Below are 23,479 nucleotides of genomic sequence, written 5' to 3' on the forward strand. Positions count from 1 at the left end.
GTTGCTAAGAGGCCCAAGGATATTTTGACTTTTTGCCAAGAAACTTGCTACTTTTCTTTGGGGTCTTTTTACCCTAACTGCCTAGCCAATTCCTACCTCCTATTCCTATCACACCATCTTCTGAAGAGGTTGACCAAATTGCCAATAGGGAATCAGGACACAGACCGCTCTGACTTCTTCCATGATGAATAGGGACGCAGGGTGAGGCAATTGGAGTACCCCTTCAGTGGATCTATCTAAAAGACTCCCCAATTGTATAACTCTTAACTCTTAAGGGGAAAAGAAAGTCCTTGAATTGTGATTAGGAGAAGTGAAGGAGAAGTAAAGGCAAGAGTAATTAGCATTACAAGTTCTACACGGAACTAGAAAAAAGTCAGAACAGGGCAGTTTTCTAATGATCATATGAGAGTCCATTGGAGTTTCTTGACAAGGGCTTCCAAAAGCATCCCTCTAGTGGGTTCCTCCTCATTTTTCTTTTGTCTGCCAAGGCTGGACTCTGGCATGATAGATTCAGGATTTGCTTTCAGGTACTTTGATAGCTGTTGGAGTGGTTAGAAACAGTGTCAGTTCCCTCTCAAAGGCTCTTAGATAGGGGGAGAAAACAAATTTATACATCATTTTAGAACAATGGTGGGTTATCTCCCTTAGCTACAGGTGGGCACTACAGTATTGAAGACCAAGATTTGAAGTCCTATATCTAAGCAGCACTTTCTGGTTAGGAACAAAATCATCAATGAGAAGTAATTGTCAAAATAACTTTTTTAGAAAAATTATTTATTTAATAAACATAATTAGAAGAAGCATTTCACTACAGATTTAACATACTTTGGTTATACTTTCCTTTTGGGTGTTTAAGACCATACAGTTGGCCCAAATAAATCAATTTATTTTCATACTTACAGTCATTTGAGGATCTGTTCCTCAGGGGTCACATGGGTTTGGGAGGAGCTCCTAGCTCCTTTCTTTTACCAGTTCCATCAATGTGAAGATAAGTCAAAGGTCCTGCTTGATCATGTCTGGCTTCACTTGGAAATATGAATGAGATGTTTCCTTTGAGTTGACCCTCCTCTTTGTGGATTGCATACTGGTTCAAGTCCATCTCGTGGGGTCTCCATGTCCTTCCCAAACAAGAGGACAGGTGACTCACCACAGTTACAGGACATTTTGAGAGATGTTCCATAGTCCACTGCAACTTAGTCGACCTAGGAGGGCAAGGGACAAAAACTGTCCTTTAAGTCCCTCTGACCACATTAGTATAGGCCTCAAATGATAGCTGTTAAACATCCAGTAAGGTTAGTTCCAACGGTCTGGTACTTTTAATTATCATGTGCTATGTAGATAAGGATTAGGTAAAAAACCAAATATTCTCAGATAAACCTTGACTAGATAGATACTTTGTTCCTTAAACTGTTTGACTAAATTATGACCATAGAAATTTTAAGATTATGTGTATATTATTTTTGTCTCATTATATATCATAACAAACCTAAACAGACCTTCATCACTTACTTAGGCTCATTTTTTCTGTCTGTTTTGGAAAATATCTCCATTTTCCATTTGTGCCTTTTAGGAGGGGTGAGCTGTGTACACACCCATTTGCTACTGCTTTAGATGTCAGCGGTATAGAATCACCACACTCATAAGGGCCGAAGACAGAAGACTTGTACATAGTAACTGTGACTGTGCTAGGGCAGAGCATGGTCACTTTAGGACTGAAAGGGTTCACTCACTTAGGGCCTGGACCAGAAGTGAATTCCATGTTCATCCACACAGCAGGCAGCAAGGCTCTTTGCAGAGGAAGCTTTCTGCTGTGTGTGCCACTCCTGCCCGTCCCTCTCCTCTCCTGGACTTCCAAGGACTGAAATTCTACCACCCCAGGTCTTGAAGACTACTCAGACTTTGAACAAATTTTGATTAAAATAGAAGTACGTTCACTGTACATAACAACACACACACGCATACAATTTAAACTTCCTCCTCTATGACACAGGAGTAATAAGAGATTCTGCAGGTATCAGGACCAAACCTGGTGTTGCATATATACAAAGAGTGTAAAAGTGCAAGCTTGGCAGGTCCCTGGGTTACAGGAAAGGGCAGTGTTGGTCGTCTGAGGTAAGGAGGGGAGGTGGCCCTGCTGGGTATTCCCTAAGGAAGTTCACAATGATTGGGCTTAGAAACAGGCTTAGCTAATTTCTTCGTTGAATTTCTTCGTTGCATGTGATTGCGTCGATGCTGTAGCCTTCAGAGCATTGGGGTTTCTTTGACCTCCAGCCATCTGTGCCTAGCCATGTAAAGTAAATGGTCAGTGGCATCAGATGGTGAATGATCTCTGATGTCCCCTGCTGACCACCATAAGAGGGAAAAAGCACCCTGGAGAAATAATCATAGAAGCTATTTTCAAAGTTGGAATTAATTGTGTATTTAGGAAAGCCCATCTTCTGCCAATTATTCTGTTAAGGGAGAGTCAAGGATGATGGAGGTGCTGTGCCTGGGAGAACAGTTGGAACAGTCTGTCTCAGGTTGCCAGCACCAACAATCATAGAGCAAAGCCCTAGAGGTCATGTCCTGGGGTGGGTTAGCTGACATTTTCAGTCGAAATATGTGCCCAAGAATAGGCCTGCTCATCTGACCTTCTAAGTTGAGTGGGGGCTGTCCTTTGGTGCTTTTTCAAAATTGTTGTTCCCCATGGCATGTGCCTTTGTCTCTATGGGATGCCTAACATGGTCTTGACCTGACAGTCTACATTTTAAAACATCTCCCCTTATTTCCCATCTTTTTTCTCTAGCTAGTGAGACATGCAATGACTTCCACCCGATGTTCTTCACCCATGACCGATCCTTTGAGGAATTTTTCTGCATTTGTATCCAGCTCCTGAACAAGACATGGAAGGAAATGCGGGCAACTTCTGAGGACTTCAACAAGGTAAAGTGGATGTGTGGTGGAGATGGCGCTCCACTTGCAATCTGAAGGGCCTCGTCCTCAGCCCTCCTGTGTGATGTGGTGCTCTCCCTCATCTGTGTATAGAATTGACTGGCAAGAGGAGAAAAGGAAAAAAGATGCAATTTTAGGCTGTTTCAAAAATAGAAACAACCGTTAGGTATATGCTTGGGGCATTTTGGTCATTTTGTCTGAGCCAGAGCCTTTCTTGGGAAACTATCATGGTGAGGTCATTGGTAAGGGATGCTTTGTCATTAGTGTGAGGTTATCAGGGAAGGTGCCTTCCTTCCACCTGTGTAGAAGACAAGCACTGCTCCAGTAAGACCAGGAGGGCAGCTGTCTGGTCCATTGGTCTCTGTAGAGTATGGGTGTGTTGAGATCATCTGTCTTGTGTCAAAAACAGAATTGTTATAATGGAGGATCTTTTGTGGGAAACAATGAGTTTACTTGTACCGTTACTTGGTTTAGAGTAAGCATTTGATCCGTTGAACAAATATGCCATTTTTTATTACCATTTTCTTACATTTATTTATATTGTGTGTCTATGTATACACACTCATTCACTGGTGCATGTACCATAGTGCACCTCTGGAGGTCAGAGGACAACTTGTATGAGTCAGTTCTTGCCTTCTACCATGTTGGTCTCAGAGCTCTAACTCAGGCCACTAGGCCTGGTGGCAAGTGCCTACCTGCTGAGCTATCTCACCAGCCACTTGTTTGTTTATGCAAGAGTATGATTTTGCCATTCCCATTTATGTAAGACTATTATTTGAAGAGAAATTTATTGCTCAACATAGAAGCAGAGTTCATCCTCTTAGAGATAAAGAATATCCTTGATACAGACCTGACTAGCAATGCCATGGTTAATTATGACTGGTTTTAGGGCTGAGGTAGGTGTATTTTGGTCTTTAATACTTGTAATGTACTTCTGTATATGGCTCTGATTATGGCTGACCCATCATCCAAGCCCACTCTCCCCAACTCTAGTCATAACTGTAAGAGTCTAAGAATCTGGTTTTGCCATAGCAGTGCCCTACTCTGTGACCTTGGGTTGGGTCTAGAATACCTGAGCTCCAGCTGCACTTGCCTCCCTACCACTTTCTCTCTGAATTTTTGTCTCATCCTCCTTTTCCTGTAAGTTTTAGTTTGCGGCATCTTGAACCATGACAGGTTGCAAAAAAAGAAAAGCAGGAAAAGGACTTAAGCCTCAGTCAGGCATCGACCTGCCTGCTTCCCTCAGCATAGTGACCTGTTAGGGCAAGTAGGGCATTCCTCTCCAAGGTGTCTACCTTTCCTTTCTTTGCACCTGGGACTAGCTGCTTCAATCAGGCCATGCCGAGCATAGTGATCACTGATCAGCAAGTTGCAGTTTAGAGCTTCCATGTGCTGGAGTAGCTGTTCAGGAAAAGGCATGATTCACAGAGGACAGGAGGAACAGAGGCCTTGATCCTTGGCGTTCATAGCCTCAGCCTCCTCGGTGTGCTTCACTTGATTATGAGAGACTTTGCCATTCAGGTGCAAATCATTCTGGAGAAGGAATGCCTTCCAGCTCTCAAGCCAGGAAGAAACTAAATCAATAGCCTCTGAAAGTGGCTGCAGCCACTCTGCACTGGATCAGCATGACTCTTACTGCATGGTGGGGACAGCCATCCGGGTCCTAGCTTTATGTATTAGGACACCTGGTCCTCCAGGAGATGGAAACCTCACCAGCCTAATTTGTGTAGGCTTTGGTGTAAGAATGGGTGTCAGAAAAAGGTCAGGTAAGGGAAAGACAGAGACTTTTAAATTTCCATTGCGGTCTGCTTTTTTTTCTCATTATTTTAGTAACTAGAAAAGTATATCAAAGTTAGAGAGATTGATAGATAGATGTATACATACATCCATGCACACATGCATATATACATACTTGTATACATAGATTTATTGATAGATAGATACTATCTTGGTTTGCTTTCTGTTGCTGTGATGAAACATTAACTAAGAACAACTTGGGAAGAAAAGGGCTTATTTCATCTTAGAGCTTATAGACCATCATCTAGGGAAGCCGAGGCAGGAACCTGGAGGCAGGAACTGAAGCACACACCATGGAAGAATGCTGCTTTACTGACTTGCTTCCCCCTGGCTTGCTCAGCAAACTTTCTGTTTTAAAAATATTTTTATTGATTTTTGGAGATTTTCATACGATGTATCTTGATTATATTCAGACTTTACCCCCATATCCTCTATTACTATTTTCTCCCTTCAAAGGCCTACTGAGTCTAACTCGGGTTCCCTAAATACTCCTGGGTGTGGGTTCATCCCTTGTAGCCTAGTCAACCAACAACCCAGGCACACCTACCCAGGGATGGCACCACCCACTATGGGCTGGGCCCTCCTACATGAATTTGCAATCAAAAAAATACCCCATAGACATTCCCATAGGCCAATCTGATGGGGGGAATTCCTCAGTTGAGGTTCCTTCTTCCCAGGTGACTCTAGTTTGTGTCAAGATGGCAAAAACTAGACAGCACAGATCCACAGACTGATAGATACATGCATGCATAGCATAGATATAGACACATATACATACAGATAGGTATTTAGCATATATGTATTTATCTTGCTGCTGCAACAAATGACTGCAGAATTAACAGCTTAGACAATACAAATTTATCATTATCTTACAGTTCCATAATTCAGAAACTAATGCTGGGTCTCATTGGAATAAAGTCAGTGCATTAGCAGAGCTGTGTTTCTTTCTGGAGATTCTAGGGGGGAATCTGTTACCTTGCTTTCTCCAGCTTCTAGAAGCCTCTGCATTCCTTGATTTGCATCTTGCTTCTCCTTCTCCAAAGCCAGCAGCCATAGGTCCATTTCATGCACATCCCTCCCATCCCTCTGATGTCATCTGACTTGGTCCTCTACTTTTAAAGACCCTGTGATTGCACTGAAATTGGATAATCCAGGGTAATAGTCTTCCTGTCTTAAAGTCAGCAGAGAGCAAACTTAGTTCTACCTGTGATCTAAATCCCCTTTCTTCACATAGCATAGCATAGTCACAGGTCTTGAGGATTAGTGCATGGACATCTTTGGAGACCACTTTTCTGCCCATCACAGTCTATATCTGACTTGCATCTGTGTTTGATTTTTAGTTGTTAATCTCTTCCTTTAATGTAATATTGATAGACAAGTCTTTTGGCTTGTTATTTTTGCTGTAGACATAATCCCAGCTCCAGAGTTCTGCTGGTAACTGCTCAAATGTAGATATGTTTGTGTCCCTTTTCTTTGATGTCCCTCTTCTGCCTGTAATAACCTTTTCATTAAAAGGAAGAAGAGGGCCACAGTGTGAGAGCCACTACTGCAATCTGAAGACGGTCTTTCTGAGCTTTTTTCTTATCTCCTGCCTATCGGCCACAGTTCTGCTATCCTCGATAATAAATGGAAGAAAAGAGAAGTGCTGGACTTGAAATCAGTCCACTTTTCTTCTTGTTATTAACTTGGTAGCTGAGGATATTTAATTTAGGAACAAATGTAGGTTTTGAATTACTGGTAGACTTAACATTTTCTTGTTCCCTAAGACTGTCCAAATTTGAATTCAGAAATATCTTAAAAGAACCCAACATGAGACATTTCTTTTGAACTATTCTGGACACTGTTTCGGGCTCTGACCTGTTTGTACGCAGCATGGAAGGCAGAGTTAATTGTCAACCTGGACACCCAGGCGTATGAGAGGAGAGCCCAGCTGGGTGCCTTCCTAAGTGCTGCCCCTCAATTTAAAATTTTAATTTCTCCAGCACACTGCATTCTGTCAGAGGCAGGAATAGCTTCTGCCACCCACCTGTCTTGGACTTCAGTTTGTAGATATCTAGGGCTTGCTAGTTAATGCCACTGCTGGAAGACAGTGTTTGGAAAAGAAAAGCAGCTGTCTTCTCTCCAAGACTCAAGAAGCAGCAGATGCAATGTTTTTTGTTTTTTTTTTTTAATTTATGTAAGAGAAGTAGAATTGGAGAATTATTAAAATATTTATACTTTGAAAAGTACTTTCTCTTTCTCAATAAAGTTTACAGAATAATCCATTGATTCAGGCTTTTGGGTTTGTATTCTGTTTTTGCCTTTTATTACCAATATTTTAGAGCCTGCCTTACTCATTTTTAATTATTTATTTAATAACCACATAATTAGAAGAAGCATTTCATTACAACAGCATTAGGTTATATAAGGAACCTAGGGAATAAAGGGAAAGAAGGAGCTCAAAAGAGGTGGGACCACAGGAGAAGGGTATTATTAAAGCAGAAATGGAAAAAACAGGGGCACCTTAAATGGGGAAACCATGGTGGAAGGGTTAGACAATGCGAGAGATAAACAATACCTAGCTAGTTTTAGAAAACCAGAGGGACCCATATTAGGCCAACAACCTACTGACAAATTATACATACAACCAGATCAAAGAATGTAATATATGTTTAGGCAAGGTTTATCTGAGAGCATTTTGTCCTTGCCCAAGCTATCTACATGGAACATGGTAATTAAAAGTGCCAGAGTGGTGGACCTAACCTTCTTGGATGTTTAACAGCCATACTATGAGGCCTATACTAATTTTGACAGAGGGACATAAAGGACAGTTTTTGCTCCTTTCCCTCCCAGGTTGACTAAGTTCTAGGGGGTGGACCTAAACCAGTGTCCAGTCTACAAAGAGGAGGGTCAACAGAGAGGAATCATTTCCTCCATGCTTCCAAGCGAAGCCAGCCATGGTTGAGCAGGACTTTTGACTTATCTTCACATAGATGGAACTGGTAAAAGAAAGGAGCCAGGGGCTCCTCCCAAGTCCATGTAACCCCTGAGGAACAGATCCTAAATGACCTTAAGAGTAAAAATAAATTGTTTTATCTGGGCCAACTGTAGGGTCTTAAACACCCAAAAGGAAAGTATAACCAAAGATTAATGGGGTCAATATAATTTTTGAGAGTCCATATGTATAGCTAAAGGCTACATAACAAGAAACAATACCAGACAGGAGATACCTTCCTTTGAGTTATTGGCCAAGGTGGCACAGAGACTCCCAGACAGTAACCCAGCATAGTGCTGGGAAAATGAACGGCAGACCCCAATCTTATCTAAAGGAATACTGACAACTGATTGCTGCTAGATGAGGAATAGCTATGTTCCTAAAACAAGGATCTCTAGATAGGCTGACTAGATTCAGCAGACAGACAAGCAGTGGAGAATGGCTAGTGGTGTCGACAGCACAGTGAACAGTAACAGGGACGATAGAGCATTACTCATTTTTTATGAGCATTAAAGAAGAGCTAAACTGTATCCAGGTACCTCCCCACACAAGCAGCTCCATCATCATTTCATCAAAGCCTTCATTTTTGAACAGGGAATAAACAGGACAGAAGTGATGTTCAGGTACATGGATCTTATTTAAAGTTTGTGTGTGTGTGTGATTGTTGTACTTTACATATTCTAACAAGGGCTTACATATCAGAATATTGACCTGTGTGCTAGAGTTTCTCTAATGGGTACATTCGGATAAGCTGGGGCCTCTTATTCCATTGCCCAGCTGCACCACACATCAATTAAATCATGAAAAGCAAAACTAGTCATGCCTATTTCCATGAGGGTAAAGTCATCACTAAAGGTGACTTGTGTCGATGGAATTGCTGTCAGTTGGCATGTGTCACACATATCACCAGCTAATACAGATTGCCTGCATTGATAGAGTACTGTGGTCATTTAGCTACTCACGAATTCCATGCCTGAAAATTAACAAAAATAAATAAGTGGAACCAGTATCTCATCATCCTCTCTTACAGTTATGTGACATTAAATTGAAATTGTAAAAATGCTTTGAGGAAATAAAGTCTATGTAGTTGTAACATGGTTTTTGAGAAACCATAAGATAAATCTTACCTGTAAAATATAAGCAAATAGCTCTTTGGAAAAAAGTGTTCCTTTGTACATTATATTAAAAAGATAATGAAAGGTGAAGATGTCTGCGAACCTCACATTAAGCTCTGAACTGAATCACTAACCTATTAACATCAGTGAAAATAAGTTTAGGTTGAATTTTTGTGGATTCAGCAGTCTGTTTTCAAGCAGCTTTATCAGATGCTGTAGCTGGCTCACAGTGAATAGCAGGTCTCTGGGGTCTCAGGGCTCCTGAGAATTAAAGCTTCTTTAACAATTAACTACTTGACCAGATATGACTTGTGATGGTTGATCCCTTCTAGGGACCATCAGATACTATTTATAGTATTGGTACACTATCAGAATCAACTTTATAAACAAGATCACAGGCATGTTTCAACATAACCAAATTGGAAATGACGATTTTGAAGCTACCCTTACAGTGGAGCAGCAGAGCCATTCTGAAACTACATCCAGCAGCCTAAGAGCTGAGCACACTCTCCAGGGCTTAGAATCTCAGGCTCACAGATAAGAAGCCATCGATGTGTAACAGACTGTGCTGGGATAGCCCAGGCCCAACAATACAGCTGCCCCAGGTCAGGCTGTGAGCTTCTTCTGAGTCAATGGGAGAAAATCCCAAGTAGGAAGAATTGGAGAATGAACCAGAAGGAACCTCCCTAAGAAATCCCCTGGAAGAGCATCCACAGAAAATAATCACCAACTTCAAATGGATTATGGTGTAGCATAGGAAAGGGATTGTATTTAAAATGCTAAAGCCAGCAAGTACATGAATTTGCAGGGCAACATGTTTGCTCTTCACTCTGCTTTGGGCTTACTGACTTTCTGTGTGTGCTTTACAGAGAAGACAGTTACATATTCAGGAGTCCCCTTCCTAGGCTCGCTCAACTTCTTTGCAGAGCGAACAGCACTCTAGGTTCACTAAGAGGGCCTATGGAATGAAAGGTGGTCTGTAACTCTCATCATAAATAAACATGAACCTCCTCATTTGCATGAGGCAGGTGACTGTAAAATATCCTGCAGCCAGTCCTGAAAGGAAGCTTTGTGTGTCTGTGCCCTGGGGAAGCTGAGAGGACTCAGTGCTGTTTATCTTCATTAGAATTCCATCTAGTGCTGCTGTTATTGATCTGAACTGGACCTGGTGTGGTTAATAAAGTAGGTGTATGTTTTAATTGAAACATGAATATTTAAGTAGAGGAGAAGTCTTTTCAAGAACTGCAATGTCTTACAATAAGGTTATGCATTTTTTTAGCTGTCTAGGCCATTAATAAGTATTTATTCAAAAGCCTTCTTGTGTACCACAACAGGGTTTGGGGTTTGCAACGCAGACAGCCAGACCTCCTCTTGAATCAAATACATTGTATGAGAGACTTATTTTTTCCTTTGATGTTTCCCATTGAATAGGTAGTAAATGCATTCCCGCACTCGTGCTTTCCAGCTGTTCATTTAAGGTAGCGCATTAGCCTTTTTCCACAGACTTTGCCATTTCTTATCAGACAGCTAAGTGTGTCTCCTACGGTCCTATCTGTCACAATTACACTATCTTGGGACAGCAGAAAGACCAAAAGTGACTTTGTTACCTTTTGTTTCATAAAAAGTAGTTGGTGAAATAGACTAGAGTGTGCATGCTATATAAGAAAGAAATGTGATAATGGCAAGTAACATGGGCTGCCTAAGTCAGAAGGCCACTGCAGTTGAGAGCTCTATTTCAACTTCTTTTGTGGTGCGCTACTCCCAGTCTTTTTAGATACTTTTCCTCTTCTAATCACCTTTCTCCTAAAATTCTAATTACAGATATATTGTATATTTATATTATGTGTGTATTTGTACTTAAAAAAATTGCTTCTCCAAGAACCGATACTTGCCCTCTGAGAAATGAATCCCCTTCCAACTACGTCGAATGGTCAAAACTGAATGCTAACAGAAGGATTTGGTAGCGGTGACCTTGAACATTGCCTTTAATTGTCATGTCCCTTCTCATCTGTACACTGGTAGTAGCAATAACAATAGTAGTTAGACCCCTGGAGGTTTGCTTCTCAAGTGACCACTGGGAATCTCAACAGACAAAACCCAAGGCAGTTTGCACTCAGTTGTATGATACAATTTGCTGCCTTGAGTTCCCAAGACAGATTAATTCAAACATCTATAAATATATTTTTTCTCCTTTCTTTATAACTGAAATGTGGGTTCGTTGCAGAGGGTATTTTAACAACAGTGGGAGAAAATTCCTAAATAAGGGCACCGTCCTTTCAGATTCCTGATATTGAAGGTCTGTCTTCCTCGGCCTATACCCACTATACTACAGATAACTCAGTGCTGAGCCCAGAGTCGACTAGACACCAGGTTCCCCTCTCTTGAACCTGGATGACCCTGTGCAAGAGACCAAGACTTTTGGGCTTCAGATTTCTCATCTGTGAGAAAGGGAACAGGAATTTTACCTACTCCAGGGTGACTCTGTATGCTCCTGGTGTCAAGTAGATGCATGACTTGGCTCAGTTCTGCTTTGGACCTAACACCAGGCAAAGCTAATATGGAGCTGGGGGAGCACGTGCCACAGGTTCTACCTGAAAATCTTGTCAGGAAAGGTGGACAATCTTCTCCCTCACTCGTTGCAGTGGTTCCATCTGTGCAGGAGCATGCATCATTCATGAAGAACCTAGAGATAACCATTTCCAGGTGTACTGTGCCTCCTGCCCCACCCTCGACTGCTCCAACACAAAGGAGGACCTGGGTGGACACAAAACCTTCCAAGAATTCCATTTTGTTGCTCCTATACATTGCTGTAGAAATAGTTAAATTGTCTAAAATTTGTTTGAAAGGCTGTGATGATGGTCTGCTGAAGTCGCTGCTAATATAATTTGCTTTCTAGATGTTTTCTTCCAGTGAACATGTGTATTATAAAATTTGTGGGTTTTACAAATAATTTTAGATAACCCTAATAACCTAAATACATTGAGAGGGTATTCATTTGTAATCCAAGTCTGGCATAGAGTTCTCACTTCTAAAATCTTCCCCAAGCTTCTTTAACTTTCTCTGCTAAATTGAGACTTGACAAGTATGAGAAGGGACTAATTGGTATAGTCTTCTGCTGGACAGCAATGCAATATACCCACTGGCCCCTTGATTCAATTATAGAACTTCACTTAGCAAGACAGTAAGCACTACTTTCTGGGCTAACTCCTTTACATAACTATTCAGTGGCTTCTGAAAGGTCTTTCCCTTTTATTAACTGTGCTTTGGGGCCCTGTATGAGTGGTTAACAAGTTCCTGTGACCTGAATTCCAGATCCCATTGTGAGTTGTATGAGGGGTTTGATAATGGCAGAGAAACCATTTTATTAGTATATGTCCAATTAACAGGAAATTACATGCATTTTAAGTAAGGTATAATTAGATGTAAGCATTTTAAATTAAAGGGCAGATGGAATCAGTGTTGCTTAGCCAGGAAGGATGCCATTAGGTGTTGATCTGTCATAAAATATAAGTCCTCATTGATCGAAAAGAAAATAATTATCTTGTAATTGCAAAGTAAATTGTGTTTAATAAGAGATTAAAAATGCTGTTCTAGAAAGGGATGATTCCCCTAAAGTACAAAAGAAACAAAGAACACGTTTATGTCATACGGTTGCTACCTACTGCCAGCTGAAGTGACCAGGGGTGATGGGTAGGGGACTAAAGGCAACGAAAAGCCCTACAGAAGATGAGATAAGGAGTTTGTAGTAGTTACTTTTCTGTTGCTGTGATAAAATACCATGACTAAAAGCAACTTAAGGAAGGGCTTATTTTGGCTTACAATTCCATGAGGGCAGGGAAGGCATGGAGGCAGCATCAGGACTCCAGAGACACACCTTTATCCACCCACAGGAAGCAGAGAGAGCAAGAAGAGGAAGTGGGGTGTTTTGTGAATTTTTTTCTTTTTTCCTCCCTTCCAGGAGACTTATGCCTGTGCCTTCTGAGGCCCCAGGGCTAACAAAATGATATAAGATGTCCTATTTGAATTTTGCATAGTTTATATGACATTTGGGAGGGGGTGACTTCCAAAAAACACAGATTCTTATAGGCTTTTCCTTTTCCATATTTGAAGTGCATGAGCCATGCATCTCCCAATTTCTCTAGCTCCACACCCTGGTGCCCAATATGGCGGTGGCTCCACCCCTTAACAGCTTGACTTACAAAGAAACGGCTTCCCATAACCCATGCACCATTCAAGCCCTGCTTATAGCCTCCATCAGCTTTCCCCTGCTGGTCCACAGTCTGAGGGCCTCATCTCACCCTACAGACCTGTTTGCTGCTTCCCAGACTCTGAGGCTCCACCCCTTTTCCCAGGGTGCACTGCGCTGCCCACACTTTTTGGAGGAATGAGTAACTTTCGGGCTACATGGGGCCAGGCTATCAACCCTCAAAGCCCACCTCCACCAATGTACTTCCTCTAGCAAGGCTGCACCTCCTAAAGGTTCCACAATGTCTTCCAAATAGCACCATCAACTGGGGACCAAGTGTGTTTAAATATGGACACTACGGGGGGACATTTGTCATTTAAACCACCGTAGAATCTGATGAAGACCAGAAGCCACTTGCAAAGACTCTAAAACAAGATCTGGGAGAAATTGGAAAGTCCTAAGTGACAGCTCTACATATTTTCTGCAAAAATGCCAGATCTAGGAGGTCAGGACTTTAAAATATAATTATTTAAATATGTGTAGTCTAGGGTTAAAATTTGCCTTGCTTAAATGATTGCACAGATTTTTTTTTCAAAATCTTCCTTTTATATGTAAGCTACAGGCAAGTATGGGTGAAGATTATCCACCTTCACTTTGCCAATAGAAACCCAAACCCTGATCAGCCTCGTTCAGTCCTGACATAGCCTACTGCCCCATCACAAAGCAAAGAGCTATTCCATTGAGTAAAATGATGAGAACCGTTACCTCTTCAGAGGGGGGAATGTTAGAGTAGCCAAAAGCCCCATAAAAAATAATAATAAAAGAAGAAAAAGTACATGAAGTTATCAGAAAAAAGCGATGGGGAGTTGGAGGGGAGGAGTGGGCATGGATTTTATCAAAACACCTTATATGCATGTATGAAATTCTCAATAAATTATTTTTTTTTAAAAGGTGAGAAGCAGAAACAAAGGATGAGAGGCAAGTAAAAAACAAATAAAACTAATCTGACAATAGGTTCTCTAGCCATTTTGTGGCAAGTATTAAAGGAAGAGAAATGAACCTTGCACTTTGGATTTGAAAGGTGAGGCTTCCTAGTTGTTTCTTCTCGCTTCTTTCTTCTTCTCTTTTTTTTATTGTTTGTGTTTTACCAACTGTCCTGGTAAAGTTAAAAGTGCTCAGCGAATCTAGGTAGATAGATGTAATTACGGAGGTAGTCAGCTCAGTTTGCTCTTCCCAGTTGGGCTAACAGCTTCTTCCTGAATGTTCTGAAGTCAGTGACTGTCACTTTTGGCACAACTCACTCAGCTGCTCCTGAGGTGCGTCCCACCCTGCTTCGACCCTGTGAATACCAATTCTCTAGACTGTGAATTATAGTTCTCAAGTGTCCTGATAGCACAGCCTTGCACCTTCTATATTTTTAGAGTCTATTACTGTGCCTGGGGTTTAGACAACACACAGTGTTATTATCCCGCAGCCATCATACAAACAGCAGCACCATATCTCTGCCCACCTCTTGGCTAATAGAGTTTTCTGAACTACATTTTCAATTCAAGCCATTCTTCCCATGAATCTTTGTATCCACAACAGAGTGGGCACTGTGGTAGGCACAAGAATATGAAGGTGACAGAACAAAATAATTCCTGCCCTCCTGGAGCTAGTAAAGTTCCCTCTGGAGACTTTTGGATTAGTCTTTCTGTTGGAAACCAATCACTGGCGAGAGTCGTATAACCACTTCTAAGCAGTCCTTTGCCTTTTCATCACTGCTGTGGTTCACGTTTTCCTCTTCTTACCCCAAGTGTGGCCAACTGAGTGGCTAGTCACAATTCATCCTGCTCAGGGACAGTGGTATACCTATGAGCCCTTACCATGTTCTCCTTTGACTTGTGACCAGCCAGGTGACTTTCTTGAGCCAATGAGATGCCGTTTGAATGTGCAGTGAGCAGAGTCCTGGCTATTGGATGCATGGTGCTGGGCTCTTATGCTTCTGTTAGCATCTTGAGAACTGAATACTGCTGACTGTTGCCATCTCTATGCAAGTCCAAGAATGAGACGTAGAGGGCCCAGTTTTCTGTAGTCAACCCACAGAATTAGAGGTGCCAAATAAGACTAAACAGCCATCTGCACTGACCTACAGAGCTGTGAGTGGGAGAATAACTTCTTCATTTGGGATTGCTTGTTACACAGCATTTGTTAACACTAACTAAGCACTGACTGTTACAATAACTTAGCTCGTTCATGTCTTTGAAAGCTCTTCACTTTACAAATGTCTCCCAACACAGATCTGATCATATTTTTCTGTGTCTGGCTTTCTGTGGTTACCTGCTCAGAAAGTTTTGCAGTAACATACTCTTCCTGTCTCTTCCTTGTGGTTTCTCTCTCCACCGGCCCTAGGCTGCCAGCACATCCTGAATGCCCACCCTTTCTTCTATGTGCTATAACACTTTCATAGCTCAGCACTGCCTCATCCTCATTTTCTCTGCCAGAAATGTCTTCCTCCATCTGCCTGTTGAGATTCTACTTATCCTTTAGGATTTTGTACAAGTGCCACCTCAGTGCCATAGCTACCGTCTCCCTTTCAATTCAGCATGAAATTTTGCACTTCTCCCTCCTCAACATGGAATTCAAATTTTCTATTGGAAAATACCTTCTATCTCTGTAGTGGTTGTTTAATTATAAATCTAACTTTCCAAATTAAGTCAATATATTATTGGATACAAGAACTTTTATGTTTCAATATTCTCTAGATGCTTTTTAAATTTTTTTTTTTATTTAATGCATATGCGTGTATTGCCTGCATGTAGGTGAGTGCACCCGTGTTGTGCAATGCCCCAGAGGTCAGAAGAAGCTGTTGGATCCCCTGGAACTGGAGTTACGGACAGTTGTTACCTGCCATGTGGGTGCTGGGATTCAAACCCAGGTCTTCTGCAAGAACAACCACTGTTCTTAGCCTCTGAGCCATCTCTCCAGTCCCTCTGGATGCTTTTTAATGATCTGTTCAGTTACTTTCAATTGAATCCTGAATGAATGAAGGTCCAGAAATATCCGATTCGTCATTTAAAGTGATCCTTCTGGCCAAAAAGCTGAATCGATTTACACCATTTTAACAAAGGTCGGTTACTATTGTTCAGCTCCCCTGGGTCAGAGGTACTAAGTATTTTGCAGTTTCTACTGACTAAAGAATTTACTTAAGTAGATATGGTGTCACATGCCATAAATCCCAGTCCTGGAAGTGGAGGCAGGAGGACTAAGAATTCAAAGCCATCCATAGCTACATAGCAAATTCAAAGCCAACCACAGCTACATGAGTCAGTGCCAGAAAGAAATCATGCCCAATAAGCCTTATTGGGAAATCCTTCTAGATTTCTTCTTCAGATATCAATACTTTGAGAAACTTTAAAAATGATTTTGCCATTTGTTGTAATTAAAATGGCAGTGAGAATCATATTTCTCCCAGTATAGTTGATGTAAAGTGATGGAAGGCTTCTGAGAAATTGAAGAAAATCTACTGCAGAAGAACCTGGATTTTCTTTTGAAAAAAAAAAAAAAAAAAATTTAGAACCTGTCTTTTATTTTCCAGCTCCATTATTTTATTATATCACTCTAGGCCTGCTTAACCCTCATACCACGGCAATTCAGCAAGCATTTTAGTTCCCCACTTGTCATATTCAGGCCAGTAGGGAAAATAATATTGATAATGGTGCTTATCCTTTCTCAGGCTGCCTGTCAAGAGGTCTTCCAGGGAGAGGACAAGCACAGCTTCTGGCTGTCCCTCCCTTTGAGGTGGCTGGCGCTACTCAAGCAGATCACGATGCCTGTGAATCAGGCATCACAGATAGGAAGCATGAGCACATTGTGCCCTTCACAAACACTACTGTTTATATTCTACCTTTGCTTCCAAAATCCTCTAAGATTGGGAAAAACCTGCCTTACCCCAAGAGCAAGACCCCATGCTTGCTGTAATTGTGTCTGCCGAGCCTGAGAAGAGCTCCCTGAAAATGTCCTGGTTCCCCTTTTCCTTGTTTCTCCTTCGCATACCCATTGGTGTGGCTTGGCTAAATCTGAGGTGGATGCATATGGCTTTTTGTCGCTTGAGCTGCCACTGAAGAAAATGTCACTGGCATAGAATGCCAGATTTCCATTTTGTGAATCACAGAGCATGGAATTCTGTCCAAAGGCTTCTTGGCTGTGATATGCCCTTAAAGCAGAAAAAGGTAAAAGCTGTGCATCGCCCAGAGGTACCATTCTTATGTAGGTGATTCATCATGATAAAAAGTCTGTTTAAAATAGGCATACCAATGACCTCAAGTGTGTCAGGAAAAGCCACTTAACTTATTTTATTGTGGTCAGGGCACTGAGCAAGCAGGATATTTGTGCCCAAACCCAAGCTGAGTAGATATTGGTAACGTATAGGTGTTTTCTATTTTTCTTTTTCAGATAGGTAATGTGCATGTAACAGAAAAAGACTCTGAGTAAAAGATATCAATGTTTATTGGCTAGAGTTTTGTAGTCAATGAAATTTCAAGTTATAAAACACTTTAATCAGAGTTTTCTGATGGAGGACACCTGAGGCTGTCACATATGACCTTAATCCTTGTTCATGTCCCTTCCTGATGAGAACCCAAGAGGGATTTGAAGATTCACCATAAAAGGATTAGACAGAATCTTATGAAATTGCCAATACTTGATGATTTTCTCTGGAAAAAAAATCACAGCACTGTGAAATGGTTGAACTTCCTAACTATGTGTCAAGCAGAAGCAGAGGTAGTTAGTCCTCAACATGGACCACTGATTCCCAACAGTCTTCCTGTGTTTTCCACGATGCCTGCTTCTCTTTTATGTACCTTATTCTGTGATTACTTAACTGATCAAGTAAGTTCAATAAAGCATAGCAGCATTGACTGTGCACCCATCAGATGAAATTCAAACATGACCCAGTCATTTCCTTACTGGAGGATTAAGCTGCTTGTTCTTTGTCTCTTCATATGTCAAATATGAGCCGTTACAAAATTGTCATGAGTGTTAAAGGAGCCAATATGAAGTCGAACCATGTGAAAATGGCCAATATTCAACCACTTATGAATTACAAAATTAGCAGCTTTCTCTGGCTCACCCTAATGTATGTAAAATTCCTGGGTCATTTCCAAAAGAGAAATGGCAGTGTCCCAGAGGAGGCATCGGGAGGCCTGGGTTCCACCCAGCCTTCCCTGTAACTTGCTGTATAATCCTGGGCATTTGTCCAGCCTCTGCACTTACCATTCTGCCTCCTAGCCAGAGATTGTATCCCTAGACACCTCTAAGGTCAGTTCTGTGTGTTTTGAATTCCATCCCTCCTGGCCAGCTTTGAGCCTCTGCTCTGCTAGTTATCCTTTCTAACCTTTACATCATCAGCCTCTTCCTCCCAATGCCATCTTCCCCATAGCATATAAATATGCACTGAAATCCCCGCATTTTAAAGAAAAAGTAACTTTCTCAGCTTCCTGGCTGCTCTAATCCAGGTGTCCTCAAATAGCTAATTTCACTCACCTCCATTCTGCCCTCACTAAATCACATCAAAGTGAAAGAGGAGAAATATGTTTTTTGATGCACTAGAATATATTGCCAGTCTTTGAAAATCTCTCTGGCCACCAAAGCTACCGGTTTTGACAAAATGAGGAGGGACAGTTTCAAATTTCGTTTTTCTTTGCCTTCTTTACAGCACCTTGACCCTGTTTGCCACTTCTTTCCCTCTTGAATACTATTCTCAGGATGGCTCAGGAAGCACACATAACATGCAGGGGCTCTCCACAGTGCACACAAGCTACAGAGACCAACCCACATTGAGAAGATTTATATGAAAGTCATAAAATAATTCTCATTGCTTCAGTTACCAGTGTATTTTTAGAAAAATCAAAGATAAATGAAATACAGCTCAGAAATACGGCTCTAAAATTCACTAATATATATTTAACACTGAAGAACACCTATAGATACAAAATGCAGGCTGCTGCTTAACTTATTCTGGGGAGATGTAGATAAATGTCTGCTTACACAAGACAGAGTATCAACAACAGACCAGAGAAGTGATTCCACCCAAGCCTAACTTGGTAAGTCCATGAGTTTATTTGTAGTTATAGAACAGGTGAGAGATTGCATACAGGAGCATGAGCAACTTATAGTTAAACTGCCAAAGAAAAGGCTGTCTCTCCCAGCAATTATAAAAAACTTATATGTCCATCAAGGGAGGTGGGGCCTTGTGGCTCCTCCCCCAATCCTTGAAGGAAAGTTAATATACCCATTTTATATGAATGGCATATGAGGAATCCCAGAGGCTGAGAGTTCAAGAGGACCAGGTCATGCCCCCAGGACAGAAGTCTCTAGCACATGCTTTCTAAGAGACATGTAGGGATACAGTTGTTTAGCCATTCTAAATTTAAGACTAGACCAGAGTCCTATTCCTAGGAATCCCTGTTCAGATAAAAAATAAAAAATAAAAAAAGATGCACATAAAAATTGGTAAAAATAAATCTCACATCACCATGCTTACTTGCCTCTCCCCCACCCTCTTCTCTTCAGTGTACAAGCATACCCAAAGCATGCTTATCCTTGAACAGTATCTTTCAACCTTGTGCCTCTTCTGTCGTTTTTATTCAGTACTCCCTGCATCCCTGTGCTGTCAATCTAACAGAAGTGAATGGTGTCTGTACAGTTCCTCATTCTTGCTATGGGCTGATGCTCACCCACATCACCTGCTGCAGGTACTTATCTAGAGTAGCAGTCAGGTCTAAGGAAGATCTCTCTGGAGGACTTGTCCTATCCCACTGCCCTAAACTGCTCTACTCCTTGTCATTTGGAACTCGGGCAACACTGCCGCTGCTCCTCACTAACCTCTTAGGTATAAACATTGCCTAAACCTTTATTTTCTTGTACCACATTTACCTGCCCACCCACAATCCCTCATCTTCAATCCTTACTTGAACCAGTCTGAAATCCACATTATCATCTCTCAAGTCCATGAACTACATTCTCGTGGATGGTTCATAGACCCTTCAGACTGGATAGGTCTGAACTTAGGCTTGTCTTTCTCATTCTCTTCCCCAGCTGTTTTTGTGTTCTCTGACTTTGAGAGCTCCTTGATGATCTACCCATCTTGACTCCAAACCCTAGATTGATCTCTGACTTCCCTGCTTCTACTTCTTAGTGGATCCCCCCAACCTACCAACCCACTAGTATCTGAAAGGGGCCATCTTGCTATCTGATGTTGTGACCTCACTTCCTGTAGCCACTATGTTTTCTGTGGACTGTATATTTGCCTTTATAATTGTTTCTTGAATCTGGACATGGCACATCTATAAACTGTCTTTTCCTTAGGCTCCAGAAACACCTTTCTAGAACATAGTTGCTGATATGATCCTTCCACACTCAAAACTCTTCAGCTTCCTCTTCCTACAGAGCAGTGACAAAGTTCTGCATTTGTTCCAGACTCTTCCAAACAACGTTCCTATCTCAGCCAGCAACAAAGCCCCTGCTAACCTATGATTAACCATCTTGACTACTCCTCAGGCATGCTTCAAATTCCATCCTTGACCATGACCTCTCAGTAAGAAGAACCTTCTTCCTTTCTGTCAAAAACATGACAGTCCTTTAAAGCCCACTTTATAGGTTCTACAGGCCCTTCCATTGAGGAAGGAGCTACTGCTCCCTCTGAAGTACATGCCATTTTTGTTTATGTAGTACTGGGATTGAACCCAGGGCCTGGCACATGTTAGGCAAGGGCTCTCCCATTAAGCTACATCCATAGCCCATTTTTATTTTTCATTTTGAAGTATCACTAAGTTGCCCAAACATGCCTTCCGCTTACTCAGAAGCCCAGGCAGACCTTAAACTTCCTCATGTCATAGCCTCCCTAGTAGTTGGTATTACAGGCAAGTGGACCAGTCCCAACCGTTTCTCTTTTCCCCATCTCACTGAACTGACACACTCAGACATAGGCTGAACTTATGCCTTGGGTTCAGAGGGATGTCTCACCACTCCCGTTCCCACCTTATGAATGCCTTGAGGCCCTGATGCAGGGTTCCAGAACACAGAGAAACCGACATAGTCAGGTTCTAGGCCATTACCCATGCTCTTCTTCTGGAGTCTACTTGAGAACCAGTCCTTACTTTTCTATCCCAGTGTACATAACAAAAACAGGATTAAAAACAATACAGATATTCAACAAGTATCTAAATTGAAGGAAATTGAAATTGATGAAAAAAGTAGCTAATAATAATTCTGTTAATACTCTGATAATGCTTTAAAAGATAAAAATATGATTTAGAGCAAACTTTGCAGTCTCAGAATAGATGAAACCAGCAAGCAAGAGCATTCTTGAGTAAGATAGGATTAGAACGGCATGGCTTTTCATGGTAGCAATTTCTCTGAAGACCAGGAAGATAAAGACAAAAACAACAACCAAACCAACAAAGCTATTTTTGGAAGAAAAAAAAATGACTTCTTTTTCCTACCTTAGGAACACATCTGTATTTTTGTCTGGGGAATTGACTGCCTGAAGAAAACCTTTTTAAAATTTTACTTATTTTGAATGTGTATGAGTGTTTGGCCTGCATGTGTATGAGTGCACCCATGTTGTACAGCTCACACAAAGGCCAGAAGATGACATCAGATCCCCTGGAGTTACAGTTGGTTATCAACTGCCATGTGGGTGCTGGGAACTGAACCCAGGTCCTCTGTAAGAGCAGCCCGTACTCTTAACCACTGAGCCATCTCTCTTGCCCCCAAATAAAGCCTTTTGATGGTAGGTGCTGGCCTGTGCTCTGTACAGAGACCAGGAGCTGGAATGTTCACAAACACATTCACACCCTATACCACATTGTGGCTGAGACTGGGCACCTCCAACCTCCAGCTGTGTAAGAGCTCGACTTCCCAGAACACCTATAGCTTCTGCAAAAAAGAAACAAAGAATTGGTACACATGCAAAACTTTACTGGGCTGAGGTTAGGGCCCTCTGCTGCAAATGTTAGCAGAAACCTTGACATTTCACTAACTTTTTTAAAACTGGGACAAAGTTCTTGTTGGGAAATTTGTCAGCAGGCAATGGTCCCCATTACAAAGCCACATTACAAAGAAGGTCCCTTGAACTGGAGATAAGAAGGGAGGAGGATATGACAAAAGTATGCATACATATGCCCATTTCATGATTATTTCTAGAGAGAAACAGAAAGCAACAATATTCAGCAATGAGTACATGATAAATTAATATATGGATAATTATATGTTAGATCATATAAATACAATTATTTGTTATATCATTTAAAATATTCATGAATAAGTATGAGGAAATCCTTTTTATATTATGCGAATGTAGGAAGCTGAATGTAAATTGAATATCGATTAAGTGAAAATGAGTTAAATGATTTCAACAATCATTTCTTCTGCATAGTATGTGTATTGGTTTTTCCTTAAGATTATACATTGCACCAAATGTGCATACTCTTGTAGTCATCCTTTAAAGGAAAAGATATTTTGATTCTCTGGGTACAGAACTGTCACTGAGCTCCAGGTGTGGTCTAATCAGTGGTACCAGTCTTAGGGAATTTCTTAATTTTGACACTCCATGTTAAAAGTTGACTAAGGGAGCTGGAGAGATGGTTCAGCTGTTAAGAGCACTGGCTGCTCTTACAGCAGACCCAGGTTCAATTCCCACCATCCACATGGAAGCTAACAAACGTCCTTAACTTCAGTTCCAGGGGATTCAACACCCTCTTCTGACCTCTGGGGGCATTGTACAACATGGGTGCACTTACACACATGCAGGCTCATACATATAAAACAAAAACATTAAATTTTGACTAAGGTTGTTGATTCTTCCTTGAAATACAGCCTGTTTAGGACCAGTCATGCTAGCTCAGCCAATGTCTGATATCTTAGCCAAGTTGATTGGTACTAAGGTCAGAAGTCATCTGAGACTTGAGTCAAAGGAGATTCATTAATCTGAAGGAAGCTCTGAACAGATGTGCCAGCCTTGGAGAGAAAAGGCAGATGGCAGACAGAGCCACCACCAGTACTGCTTGTGAGGTGGGCTTCCATAGTGGGGATGGACTGAAGTGCTTCCTAGAGCATCCTCCTCCTGCTCATTCTGGGTGTAGGAGTGGGAGGAGGAAGCAAGAGTCAACAAGCCATGAATCACCAAGATGTCTTTTCAAGGGTTCTCATGGTGTAAATGTCCATGATGTTTGGAGAACTACAGAATACTTCAAGAGCTTCCATATTATGCCAAAGCATCTTCCAAGGTGCCAAAGACATCTGGAAATGGTATTCTGGGGTTTTGATAATAAATTCAGCTCTAAAGTTTTCCAGTATTAAGGGTAGCTCTAAAAACATATAACTGAACACAAATACAGAAATCTTCCAAAGTTACAGAGAAAGGACCTTACTTAGGAGAACCTTGGTGGATGAGTCAGCTCACCAGGTAAGCTGAACAAAGTGCAGGTGTGTGGG

General features: G+C 41.5%; 1 protein-coding gene across 4 annotated transcripts in view; it reads left to right on the forward strand.

Annotated features, from left to right (window-relative positions):
• Window positions 1-23,479, forward strand: part of Elmo1 (engulfment and cell motility 1) — a 624,760-nt gene that overhangs the window by 452,746 nt on the left and 148,535 nt on the right. For all 4 annotated transcript variants that reach the window (XM_029569533.1, XM_008845428.2, XM_008845430.3 and 1 more), the window contains one exon: window positions 2,786-2,922. In XM_029569533.1, coding sequence (XP_029425393.1) covers window positions 2,786-2,922 — 137 coding nt within the window. The remainder of the gene's footprint in view (window positions 1-2,785; window positions 2,923-23,479) is intronic.

Source organism: Nannospalax galili, unplaced genomic scaffold (assembly GCF_000622305.1).
Source record: "Nannospalax galili isolate Female #2095 unplaced genomic scaffold, S.galili_v1.0 scaffold962, whole genome shotgun sequence".
In the NCBI taxonomy this organism is placed as follows: Eukaryota; Metazoa; Chordata; class Mammalia; order Rodentia; family Spalacidae; genus Nannospalax; species Nannospalax galili.